We start from the raw sequence: 13,341 nt of genomic DNA, 5'->3' as shown, positions 1-13,341 counted from the left end.
AGATATGTATAACAAAAGATTAGTGTCTATCAACGCTAAGCTTAGGCAATATTATTTTGTCATTCGTCCCGAGGCCCTGTATGCATCAGAATGCCTTGCAATGAGTAGAAAGGGTCTGATTGAAAAGTTAGAATTCAAAGAAGAAAAATATTTAGAAGATTCTGGGACTAATCGGAGAAAATGATGAGTTCAGGAGACGGCATAATGACGAACTATGCCTGCATGTCGAAAGGATACCATTCGTAAACGTAGAATTAACATTTATGGCCACATAACACGTATCAGCTCGCAGAGAGTGACCAACCGGATCTTTTCTTACTTTGTAAACAAGAAAACCAAGGGAACCTAGTTCGTCGAAGTATAAAAAGGCCTTCGATAAATAGGGATCACACATGAAGACATCCAGGAACGCGTTCCTCTCCAGAAGAAAGTTCGACTATACCAGCTATTCCAAGAAAAACCGAAGTTGAAAACAGGCAAGAAGTGGACTTGTGAAAGGAAGGAGGATCACAGGAAGCGAATGCGGAAATACTGAGGAGGAATTAAAATTCAAGGATGCAAACGATTGAAATAACGTGACCCACAGCTGGCCAAAACGAGGCAAACGAAGAGGGAGCAGAAGAAGAAATAAACAGTGAGTGATGTTCTGGAATCTACCAGAGTTGCGAACATGTTCTACGAGCTAGGGAAACGTGCAGTGAAATTGTGAGGTAAAATATGAACATAGAACGTAATTTAGAAAATGCGTACTGGGCAAGCAGGATAAATGTTGTACTTCTATATTGCACCTTATGTCAAGCTCAAAATAAATAATCAAGGAGTCTAGCTGAGTTTTATTCTACACTGCCTGACAAACAAATTGAAGCACACAGAAGAAATGGTCGGATGTCAATGTAACTTCGTACACGAACACACCATCGGTGGGTATGTAAATAATTAGAGGTGTAATTCTCTATGACAGGTAAAACGGCCAACAGAGTGCATTAGTGTTGTTATCAGGTTTGGTAGGGTATATAAGGGGCGTGAACAGCGTCAGATGTTGAGATGCCGCATACTCGTACGAGGCAGCGTTATCAGCGCCTCATTGAGGGTCTTCATTTGGCCGGCTGGTCTAATCGTGCAACATCCAGATTTGTGGGGAATTCAGATGCGACAGTGGCCCAATGCTGGACTGCATGGGAACGTGAGGACGAACATACTCGTCGTCAAGACTCCGGTCCGACACGTCTGACCACCACAAGGGACGACCACCGTATTGTGCACCAAGCACATCCTAACCACTTCAAATCTGCCTCTACCATCTGAGACCAACTAATGGACTCCCTGCGACATTATGTGTCATCTTACACCATTGGATGGAGACTAGCAGCCGTCGGACTAGGGAATTACCGTCCCACGCGTAGGCTGCCATTGACACCACAACACAAACGGCTGCGTTTGAAGTGGTGCCGTGATGGAGAAGCATGGGCTGCTGATAAATGGCGTCGCATTGCGTTCAGCGATGATTCGCGGTTCTGCACTACCGCTGATGACCACCATCTGCGACTATGGCGGCGACTTGGGGAGAGGTCCCATTCTTGCAATGTTTGGCGTCATGGTGCGGGGATCTATCGGATATGATTTCAGGTCACGGCTGGTAATGATTGATGGAACTCTGACGACACAACGGTACGTCATGGGCATCCTGTGTCCTCAAGTGTTACCTCTCATGCGACAGTATGTGGTGCTATTTTTCAATGCTCGTCCACACACTGCACTTGTCTCTATGAACTGTCTGCGTGATGTTGAGGTACTCCCGTGGCCAGCAAGATCCCCAGATCTCTCCCCGTCAGAACATATGTGGGACCAGCTCGGACGTCAATTCTGTCCCAGTGCCGTTATCCAGGATATCAAGGTCTAGTTACAAAAGTTGTGGACCAGCTTGCCTCAGGAGAGGACACGACGGCTTTATGACACCACTCCCAATCGAATGAGTGCATGCATCCAGGCCAAAGGAGGTGCAACGTCATACTGTTAAATTGACTCGTATTGCCAAGTTCTTTGTAAATTTGACCCCATTTTATAATCACTGAAATAACATCGCATACCGTCTCAACACGTTAAGCTTCAGTTCGTTCCCTTCTCCGCTTCTGGCTACTTCAATTTTTTTCAAGCAGTGTATATCATTTTCCACCTTACTAGACAGTTCTGTTACAACGACACTCATTTATAACGATGCAATTCATCAGGCCCCTTATAACGACGATATATTGTATTTTGATTCCTCAACAACCCAACGCTCACGTGCAGGCACCATCTAGGAAAGGAGAAAGGGATCAACTGTGCCTGTTAGATTAGTTGCACACGACAGAAGGTTAAACCGTGAAGTCACTGAGCAAGCCAGTTTCTTTTCCATGTGGATTCAATTAATATGTCACCTAAAAACAAAACGACGTATTACTTTGTTCAGTTATTGGAGTAGTTAAGAACTCCTAAATATTAGAAAACTCAAAAATGTTAGAAGACTTTTATTTTTGCTGTACGTCGTTGCAAGTATTTACTACTAAGTTTTGTCAGATCTGGGTTTAGACGAGTCTCCCTCCAAGATGGAAAATAACATGCTTATACGGGTTTTCTTTACATTCTTATATATGTACTTCAAAGCTTAGCTGACATGCAACTTTCTCTAGTCTTTCTAATATTCACTGTTAAATCAGAGACTGAGGTATCAGAGTCTGCTTGTTCTCTATGGGTAGTTCTAGTTTTACTCTGAAGGTAGCATAATAAAAGTATCTATAGCATTGGACTTAGCCGTGAGATTAGTCGCTTGTGAACAATGTACGACAACAAGGAAGTCGGAAGTTTGTTTAGGGGAAAAGAATGTGTTAGTAGTATGTGATCGATGATCGGGTCTCTCCTCTTTACTGTGTTCGATCTCCCAGGCTGAGTCTGTCACTCACCATCAATGACCGAATATGCCGACGACGCTGTGCTGTTTACGTGTACAAGAAATAAGGAAGACGCTCTTGCTCTGCAATCTGATGTCGATGTGTTACTGTGTAAATAGCGTGAACATAAATTTATGACAATGCATTGGTTTGCAAAGCTATAGAACTCGTTAGGGGATATCAAGAACTCACTTCTTCCAAAATTTCGGATGTATAAAAAGAAAATATAATTTAATGGAACTGTTGCGTGTGTCTGTGAGTGGAGGAATGAGTGAATGACAGACTATTAGAGTGAAAGGGAGTATGTGAGTACAGGAACGCGCGAATGATTAGGTGATTAGCTAACTGTCAATTTAGAGAATGAAGGAGCAGTGAGAAATTTTGTATAGGCTACATGAATATCTTGCACAGCAACATTCAAGATTTTTATAAACCATATAAATATTGTAAGTAATATCTCATATTAAGATAGGTCTAGGGAATATTTTATATACCAGGCGGCTCGCGAACGCCGTACTTTATACTTATAAATATCCCGCACGCACAAATGATGAATGGGATGTATACCAACTGATTTTCACAGGGGAACTAGTGCCAGCGGGCAGTTTACGTCAGAATATGGAGAGATAACAACCGGACGGTCGCTCCCAGCATATTCAGCAGTGCTACCCATCTAATGCAACCCCTTGGATTAGTAAACCTCGTTTACAACCGCATAGTACTAAGCTGGGGTATGTGCTAGTGAACATCAGCATATCGGCAATGGCTAGTGTGTTCAGCAACGATGAATTTTGATCTGTGGAGAATATGGTGAGAATGCAGCCGAAGCTCCAAACAGATGTCTGCCTTCTACACACGTATTTCGCCGAACAGCATCAGTTTTTGTTTCATACAAACAAATTTTTTATAGAGCGGAATGTCTACACGTGTATATATTAATAAGTTATTAAATTTTATTTTCTACACCTTTGGCGTATTTACAAATACACCCTGTTACGGAACGTGTGCAGCGAAATGACGGCTATTATTGTTTCACAACATCCACAATACAGCACGTTGTGGCACTTCTTCGAAAACAAGAGATTAGGCATCTCATGAATTACTATAGCTCATTCCACGTTAAGAAAACAGTATCGCTTTTATGGGCCTGCAAGGAGGTCCGACTCGTTGGCTGAATGGTCAGCGTACTGGCCTTGGGTTCAGAGGGTCCCAGGTTCGATTCCCGGCCAGGTCGGGGATTTTAACCTTAATTGGTTAATTCCAATGGCCAGGGGGCTGGGTGTTTGTGCTGTCCCCAACATTCCTGCAACTCACACACCACACATAACACTATCCTCCACCACAATAACGCGCAGTTTCCTACACATGGCAGATGCCGCCCACCCTCATCGGAGGGTCTGCCTTACAAGGGCTGCACTCGGCTAGAAATAGCCACACGAAATTATTATTATTACCCCCTCTGAGATGCCCGTAATTCCTCGTAATTCAGGGATATCATACTGTACTTTGAAATATATTATGAAAGATAAATAAAGAAGATGAAGCATTTTTTGTCCGTGAGTTATTAAAATAACTACATAATATTTCCTTTTTTTATAAATGGCAACAGCCCTCGCTTCGTTACCTTCCTCCATTTTCCTTCTTCTGTGTTGGTTTGGTACAAGCCTCGTGTAGTCCCTCACTCTGTAAACCGCCGACAGCACACGTCTGTAGTGAAGTCCTCTGGAGTATTTATTTATTTATTCATTTATTTATTTATTTATTTATTTATTTATTTATTTATTTATTTATTTATTTATTGCGTGTGTGGCTTTAGGCTTTAAAACGGTGCGTAATCGTCGTGTGTTGAGTGAGTGTTATGTGATTAGCCTACGTGTATAATTTCTTTCTTTTAACACTAATACAGTGATTTATTTGCGTTATGGCTGATAACTAGAGTCCGGATTATTAGGTACTGATAGGTTAGAATGCAAACTGACGTAAGCCAGTAACAAGTATACCCTACACTGTACAACGGTTATGCTATGAGATTTGCATAGATATTAGGGGTACAGCCTATAGAACTCCTTGAGTTTATGCTACTCTTCCTACAGTATGATACAACGAGTTGCATGACACTTCTTACAAACCAAATAACTTTGCATTCTAACCTATTACTACCTACAAATCCGAGGTATACTGATAACGTTACGATACGACAGCACAGTAATACCTCGCGTTGTCTGGAGAAATGTATTACATGCAATTAAAGGCATCCGTCACCACTCAAGGCCGTAAAAAGTATTATGTCTATTTTGTCCCCAACTTGCCTTACACTTCAATGCTGAGATTTTTTATGTGCCTTAGTTTACCTCTGATGCTGCACAAACCAAAAATAGCCCATGTAAACCCCCGTCCCCTTTAGTTCATAAAAATAATTTGCAGCTTAGTTTCTTCCACTTTTTATCGTAAACTTAAATACTGAATTTCAAATTTTTTCCCCCTGATATATTGAGCACAGCCTTTCGATATGGCAACCCTGTTGTCATAAGAACAATACTGTTTTCTTAACATGAATTGACCTAGTGCATGCGGTACAATTGTAAGTAGAAAGTACGGCGTTCGCAAGCCGCCTGGTATATGTAGGGCTCACTCTTTTTCTCCAGACCTTCCATATTCTAGTCAAAATTGTGGTAAATAAACAATACTATCGGAACATTGCTGCGACTAAAATGTGCAATAGTTTAAAAGAAACATAATAGGCCTACAATAGTTAAATGCGAACAATAGTCAAAACAAACTCTATTAAGAACAAGGCCCGCAGATGTCTCTTGAGAGCCACAACTCCACGCTAAGATTAAACCAATGTCATGATTTTTTAAAGGAGATCGCCAGCTATATTTATTATTTCTTCTTGTTCGTTCAAATGGAACTACTTGGGACCACGCTTGTTCAGCCGTTGGGCTTTGATCTTTTACCGGTATTGTCACAATTCTTCCCCCGGTTTAAATATTTTCTTTCCCCTGACCCACGGGGTTACCTTTCTTCTTCAGAGGACTCTTGCTGAAAACCACGATCTTTCTTCAGGACCTGTCTCACAGTCTGCCTTTTTTTGTAAGTCTGTGCGCGCCAGTTCTTTTATGTCATTCTCACTCTTCGTCAGATGGTATGGATTTTCTTGTTTCGTCAAATGGTTAACAGGTGATTGGTCAGTCTGTTGAGAGACAATCTTGCCACATGACCATAAAAAGCTCCTCTTTTCTTGGCACAGTCACAGAGTTTATCTCAGAGCTGAACTCTTAAGTGCAACGTCTCCGATATTCCCCTTCATCAAGTACCGGACCTAGGATCTTTCTGACTTCCAATTTTCCATTCAAGCTTTTTTAGTTTGGTGATAGACATTCCATGGTATACATAGCTTCCAGACGGTGACTGTTGTGTTAGTTTCAGCCCCTCTGATTTTGGAAGGCACTTGGCTTTCTTTCATGACACTTGATATCTTGCTTTCTTCTGACACAGTTGACCTAGATCGCCCTTATTTTCGACACGCAACGAGAAGTGCCATGCCGTCTGCCAAGGCCAGACGATTATTTCTTTATTTGTTTATTTATTTGTCCGCCTCCAGGGTTGGTTTTTCCCTCGGACTCAGCGAGGGATCCCACCTCTACCGCCTCAAGGGCAGTGTCCTGGAGCGTGAGACATTGGGTCGGGGGATACAATTGGGGAGAATGAGCAGTACCTCGCTCAAGCGGCCTCACCTGCTATGCTGAACAGGGGCCTTGTAAGGGGATGGGAAGATTAGAAAGGATAGACAAGCAAGAGGGAAGGAAGCGGCCGTGTCTTTAAGTTAGGTACCATCCTGGCATTTGCCTGGAGGAGAAGTGGGAAACCACGGAAAACCACTTACAGGATGACTGAGGAGGGAATCGAACCTACCTCTACTCATTTGACCTCCCGAGGCTGAGTGGACTCCGTTCCAACCCTCGTACCACTTTTCAAATTTCGTGGCAGAGCCGGGAATCGGACCCGGGCCTCCGGAGGTGGCAGCTAATCACACTAACCACTAAAAAACAGAGGCGGACGACAAACTTCCATTGTCGAAATTGTCCGAGATGTTGTTCGAGGAATGACGGTACATCCTGCGCAGCCTAGTCGAGAGCATTCCTGACAGGATGGTACTCTCATAGCAGCAAGTTGGGATTATACGAGGTTATAAAAGAAGAAGCTGTTTATACATGTGTCTAAAAATACTTGGTAGATAGCGGTCGATAGCAGGCTACGGACCTAAACATAGAAATCCATACTAAGAGAGATAGTTTGGTTATATCCTATGTTATCAAATGTAGTTTTATGCAACTCAATTAACGTGCGACATGATTATAAAGTGGCTATTCCCCTGCAGGTGTACTTCTCTTTCTTATTCTTTTTCTACCAATTTTCCCACACCCGTGGGATCGCGGGTGCGAACTGTGTAGCACATGTAGATTTGGCCCTGTTTTGCGGCCGCATACCCTTCCTGACGCCAACCCTATAAGGAGCGATGTAATCGCTATTGCGTGTTTCTGTGGTGGTTGGTAGTGTAGTGTGTTGTCTGAATATGAAAAAGGAAAGTCCCCGGGCCAGAAGAACTAATCAAAGGCGATTAAAATGTCCGACCCGGCCGGGAATCGAACCCGGGACCCTCTGAACCGAAGGCCTCAACGCCGACCATTTAGCTAATGAGTCGGACTCCCCTGCAGGCGTACTGTATAGTACGAATGCCCAGCGGCCACATTTTGCACACGATTCTGAGCACTACCGACAGGTTATATCGTCCTCTCGCTAAACATGACGCCTTGAAATCATATAGCGACGTCCTTTGACCATGTTCTTCTTCTTCTTATTTATCTGTTTACCTGCAGGGTCGCTTTTTCCTTTGGACTCAGCGAGGGATCCCACCTCTAGCGCCTCAAGGGCAGTGTCCTGGGTCAGGTATACAACCCGTACCTCGCCCAGGCGGCCTCACCTGCTATGCTGACAGGGGCCTTGCGGGGGTGATGGAAAGATTGGAAGGAATAGACAAGGAAGAGGGAAGGAAGCGGCCTTGGCCTTAAGTTAGGTACCATCCCGGTATTTGCCTGGAGAAGTGGGAAACCGCGGAAAACCACATCCAAGATTGCTGAGGTGGAAATCGAACCCACCTCTACTCAGTTGACCTGCCAAGGCTGAGTGGACCCCGTTCCACTTTTCAAATTTCGTGGCAGAGCCGGGAATCGAACCCGGGCCTCCGGGGGTGGCAGTGTACACGAGGAAAACGTTTTAGAAATTGATTTCCATCAATGTTGGTTGATTCCCATCCGGGTTGGTCTGGTATATTTTGTGAGAGAGCGAAGTCACTGTTTCGGTTTCCTATAAACCTCCAGTCCACTGGAGGTATTTGAAATGCTATTGGCCTTAAAAGCCACCTTTGGACAGGGGGATGCTAAATATGAAATTTGGTTAAAATATTTCCAGTAGTTTTACCGTTATAAGAAATATGCTTTGCAGGGATCCGCTTTTAGGCTGAGTCCATTCAAAATGAAGAGTGGTCCGTTAATGACATCTCCCTCATTAATCCTCGTATCGAAATGATGACATGAGAAAAAAGTTTTAGATACTGATTTCCATTAAGGTAGGTAGATTTCTATTACGTTTGGTTGCGTATAATTTGTGGGAGTGCAAAATCACGGTTTTGTATACACCCCCAGTCAGTTCAGGGATTTAGAAACAATGTTGGTCCTAAAACCTACCAACCGGGTGAGTTGGCCTGAGGTTAGGGGCGCGCAGCTGTGAGTTTGCATCCGGGAGTTAGTGGGTTCGAACCCCACTGTCAGCAGCCCTGAAGATGGTTTTCCGTGGTTTCCCATTTTCACACCAGGTAAATGCTGGGGCTGTACCTTAATGAAGGCCATGGCCGCTTCCTTCCCATTCATAGGCCTTTTCTATCCCATCGTCACCATAAAACCTATCTGTGTCGGTGCGACTTAAAGCAAATAGAAAATAAAATAAAATCTACCTAAGGACAGTTGGATTCTAAATATGAAGTTTGATAGAAATATATCCAGTAGTTTTCAAGTCTTAAGAATTCAAACAGACACCAAAGCTGAAAAATATGCAGATGGTCATTATTACACCTGAAACGGATAAATGAATGAAAATTTAGCCAAAATAGTCAAAGTACAGACACATGGTCGTTACGTTTTTTGTTTATATACAGTAGATGTGATTGCCTGGTTTCTAGTAAAAGATATCCGTAGGAAAATAAAGGCACAGTGGCTAAATAACGCTCTTCACCCCCTTCCTTCCATCAGCTTGGTAAAGAGACCTTCACATTGTATGGAACAAATGATGATGATGGTGATGATTCTTGTTGTTTAAAGAGGCCTAACGTCTAGATCATCGGCCCCATGGAAGAAAGAATCCATTAACTCAGCAAATATACTATATTTGATCAGCATTTCAAGTGACACGACATTTAACATTAAAACTATTTTATGAAAGATGTAGAGTTCTAAATGTGTACAGTAAGTACATTTCATCCTGGAGTATGAAATGTACAGTTGGGTATTCAGCCCGAAGGCTGGTTTGATCCTCTACAGCTCCACCAACAGCTACCATAGATAGCCTAGGTATCACTGAAGAGGTATACTAGGGAAGTGAGGAGTGAGGTAGTTTCCCGTTGCTTTCCTCACCGAGCCAGAAGTTGCTATTGCATATCAGTCTGCCAAGCCCACTGAAATGCATGCACCAACCGACCCTACGAGCGATATTTTCACACCATTCATAACAGGGACCGGCTGCATAAGGAATGACACTACTGGCATCACTCATACCTCGGTCACTTTCATATTGTTAAAGCCAAGGATGAGACTGAGACAGGTCAATGAAAGTAACAAATTTATTCTAGCCCATACCAGAAGATATAGTGCAATGTAAACACTACATCCTGCCAGCAAAAGCATAACTGACGGTAAAAAACAGTAGACTTAGAACTCACTTCTCATGGAATCTTGCCACCGGATCAGCCAGTATGTCACTCATGTCCATGGTGTTCCCCCTGCGGATGACCTCGGGGTGTTTGTGGAGCATCAGCCAGCCGACATGAGCAAAAAAGAAGCCCCGCTTCACATTGTGGGGGTCAGCGTCAGTTTCACTGTATCTGTGATGCACCCTGTGGTCACGTACCCAGTCGTAGATGGAATTCTGTAAAAGAAATAAGTCATAACTTATACAATAACACCATGCGAGTTAATCATATTTAGATCTTCTGAGGTGAAAATATTAAGAATGCAAACGTGAATGTCAAAGACACGTCAAATCCGAAAGACAGGAGATTTTAAGTTCAAAAGTTTATGATCGGAATTCGAACTGTGGTCACTTTGGTGAGAAGCATGAATGTTATAGGAGCTTTTAAAGAAAAACTATGCAAAATTAAACCCCAAACAACCAAACCGGGGAGATTTTGTACTGACCACTCACAGGCAAGATGGCTGACAAATGGGCTGCTAGCAGCTAAGAAAAAGGTTGCGTACACTTAGGGTTCGAATAAAAAGTTTTGACAAGTCCGGTGGTGGAGGTGGGTGGGGGGGGTGGGGTTAAATATTAGTGCAGTACGCTAATATAATTATATTATTTAACTACATATAAAAATAAATGTAATAATACCAGTGAGTCTGGTAAATAGTAGCATAGGAAACATGTTTGAATCAATGTAGATATTGTAAATAATAACTGATTAGAAGGCTATCTCCGAAATTATGTTGCAAATTGACGTGGCAAAATATTTGCAGCCTTTTTTCCTATGTTGATTGTCGGCTTCAGAATGATGGCCAACTTTTATACACTCCGCTGCATAGCGCATTATGCCGGCGATTTATTAGAGAATAAATGTATGTTCACGCGGTGATAATTCTTCTTCTTCTTCTTCTTCTTCTACATCCCGTGAAAGGGTTCCTCTGGATCGTCAAAGAAGAATTTGTGCCATGCTACGGAAAAAAATACATTACCGTATTTTATGAATTATCACCGTCCGCCTCTGTGGTGTAGTGGTTAGTGTGATTAGCTGCCACCCCCAGAGGCCCGGGTTCGATTCCCGGGTTGGCTTTTCCCTCGGACTTAGCGAGGTAACCCACCTCTACCGCCTCAAGGGCAGTATCCTGGAGTATGAGACTCTGGGTCAGCGATCAACTGGGGAGGAGGACTAGTACCCAGGTGGCCTCATCAGCTATGCTGAACGGGGGCCTTGTAGGAATGGGAAGATAGGAAGGAATCGACAAGGAAGAGGGAAGGACGCGGCCGTGGCCTTAAGTTAGGTACCATCCCGGCATTTGTCTGGAGGAGAAGTGGGAAACCACGGAAAACCACTTCCAGGATGGCTGACGAGGGAATCGAACCCCCTCTACTCAGTTGACCTCACGAAGCTGAGTGGACCCCGTTCCAGCCCTCGTACCACTTTTCAAATTTCGTGGCAGAGCCGGGAATCGAACCCGGGCCTCTGGGGGTGGCAGCTAATCACACTAACCACTACACAACAGAGGCGGACGGTGATAATTTATAAAATACGGTAATATTTTTTTCCGTAGCATGGCATAAATTCTTCTTTGACGAGCGAGAGGAATCCTTTCACGGGAGGAAAAGTTCCCCAGCCCCATCCTCCGTTGACTCGAACCCTACGCACAGGTGAGAAGGAGCTTCCATATTCCAAGCAATGGAAGAACATTTAAGGCCTTGGTACACAAAATGCGGGTTGCGACCACGTTCTGCGAACTCTGCCCGCAGTGGGCTGGATGCCAAACAGTGTTTCGTAATATTGCATCTGTCAAACACACACCCGATAAAGATCTCATCCAGGACGTAACGGGCAGCGATCAGTTGAGTTTCGATCTGCTGCCCGCGTAGTTTATTGCGTGTTCTGTTTAAATGATCACGGAAGGACTGATCGAAGAGGTGAAAAAAATACCTGTTTTTTATCGACCGAGGACATCTTGACTACAATAACACCGACAATAAGACAGAAAAGTGGAGGGAGATAGGACGTACTGTACACCGAATTCGCCTAATTGTTGCAAATTTATTTCTTGAACTCACTTCCGCTCTTGGTCTTTCTCATAAGAACAAATAAGGCTAATATTTCCTTTTCATCATAAGAACACAACACATTTGTGAATGTTTCTCTTCTGTTGACAAAAAGCCACTGGCCTTTCTAGCTACCCGCCCGCCGCGCCGCGCCATGCCGCAATGTGTGTGTGACATCTCCAGATCGCAGCCCGCCTTGGGTTTCACGACGGCCTGCCCGTAACGCAGGCCACATGCTGTGTACCAAGGCCTTTAGGTGGCATACAGTTCGTATTTCAGCGAACCAGCAGGCAGTCGAGACAGAGCAGGGCCTCATCATACATCAGATCCTCTGATACAACTAAAGCTAACACTTTTTTATATTTTTAAAATTTCATTTCAATATAGGCTCTTCTTGGTGCTATACAAATAAATTCCAATGACGGTTATATTCACAATGCAATTACAAGGTAAAATATGGTAAATATATATAATTTAACATGATGTAATAGATAAGATAAGAAAAAGCTTCCTAAACATAATTACCATACTACTTTAAGCATTTAGTTACATTACTGTTGAAAATAGATAAAGTTGGTAAACTTTTTTTTTTTCATTATAGATAATACTTGTTTTATAATTATGAATCTGTGAATTGGTAATTATTGATAGAAAAATGCCAAAGAGAATTTTGACCATAACTAGTAGAATTAATCTGACTATAGTGAATATTATAGTTAATGTCCGGCTCCATGGCTAAATGGTTAACGTGCTGGCCTTTGGTCCCAGGGGTCCAGGGTTCGATACCCGGCAGGGCCGGGAATTTTAACCTTAATTGGTTAATTTCTCTGGCACGGGGGCTGGCTGTATGTGTCATCTTCATCATCATTTCATCCTCATCATGGCGCGCAGGTCGCCTATGGGAGTCAAATCGAAAGACCTGCACCTGGCGAGCCGAACATGTCCTCGGACACTCCCGGCACTAAAAGCCATACGCCATTTCATTTAATTATAGATAATACTTGTTTTATAATTATGAATCTGTGAATTGGTAATTATTGATGTGTTTGAGTGGACTAAATTGTTTTGAATTTCATAGATCACTAGCTATATTACACGGCGCTGCCCGGGCATTTTTAATTGTTCACTTTTAGGTATTTCATTACCTGTTACTTATGTGTGATTAAATTTTTTGTAGATTTCGTTATTGTGACGTTGACTGATTAAGAACTATTTTGTAGTTTAGAAGTTACTGTTATGTGTTTAATTTCAAGGCTTATAGATTATTTTGTTTCTCGTTAATCAAACTGATCTCGGTAAGTTTTGACATTTTCTTCATTACCACTTTTCGCCATGCCTACGC

General features: G+C 43.0%; 1 protein-coding gene across 1 annotated transcript in view; it reads right to left on the bottom strand.

The window, feature by feature from the left end:
* Nucleotides 1-13,341, bottom strand: part of LOC136880012 (acyl-CoA Delta-9 desaturase) — a 178,509-nt gene that overhangs the window by 32,943 nt on the left and 132,225 nt on the right. Inside the window, exon 4 of the mRNA XM_067153274.2 lies at nt 9,922-10,127. Within this exon, the coding sequence (XP_067009375.1) occupies nt 9,922-10,127 (206 nt within the window). The remainder of the gene's footprint in view (nt 1-9,921; nt 10,128-13,341) is intronic.

Source organism: Anabrus simplex, chromosome 1 (assembly GCF_040414725.1).
Source record: "Anabrus simplex isolate iqAnaSimp1 chromosome 1, ASM4041472v1, whole genome shotgun sequence".
NCBI lineage: Eukaryota > Metazoa > Arthropoda > Insecta > Orthoptera > Tettigoniidae > Anabrus > Anabrus simplex.
Note: the sequence above shows the minus strand (reverse complement) of the source record. Positions and strands in the feature narration are given on the sequence as shown.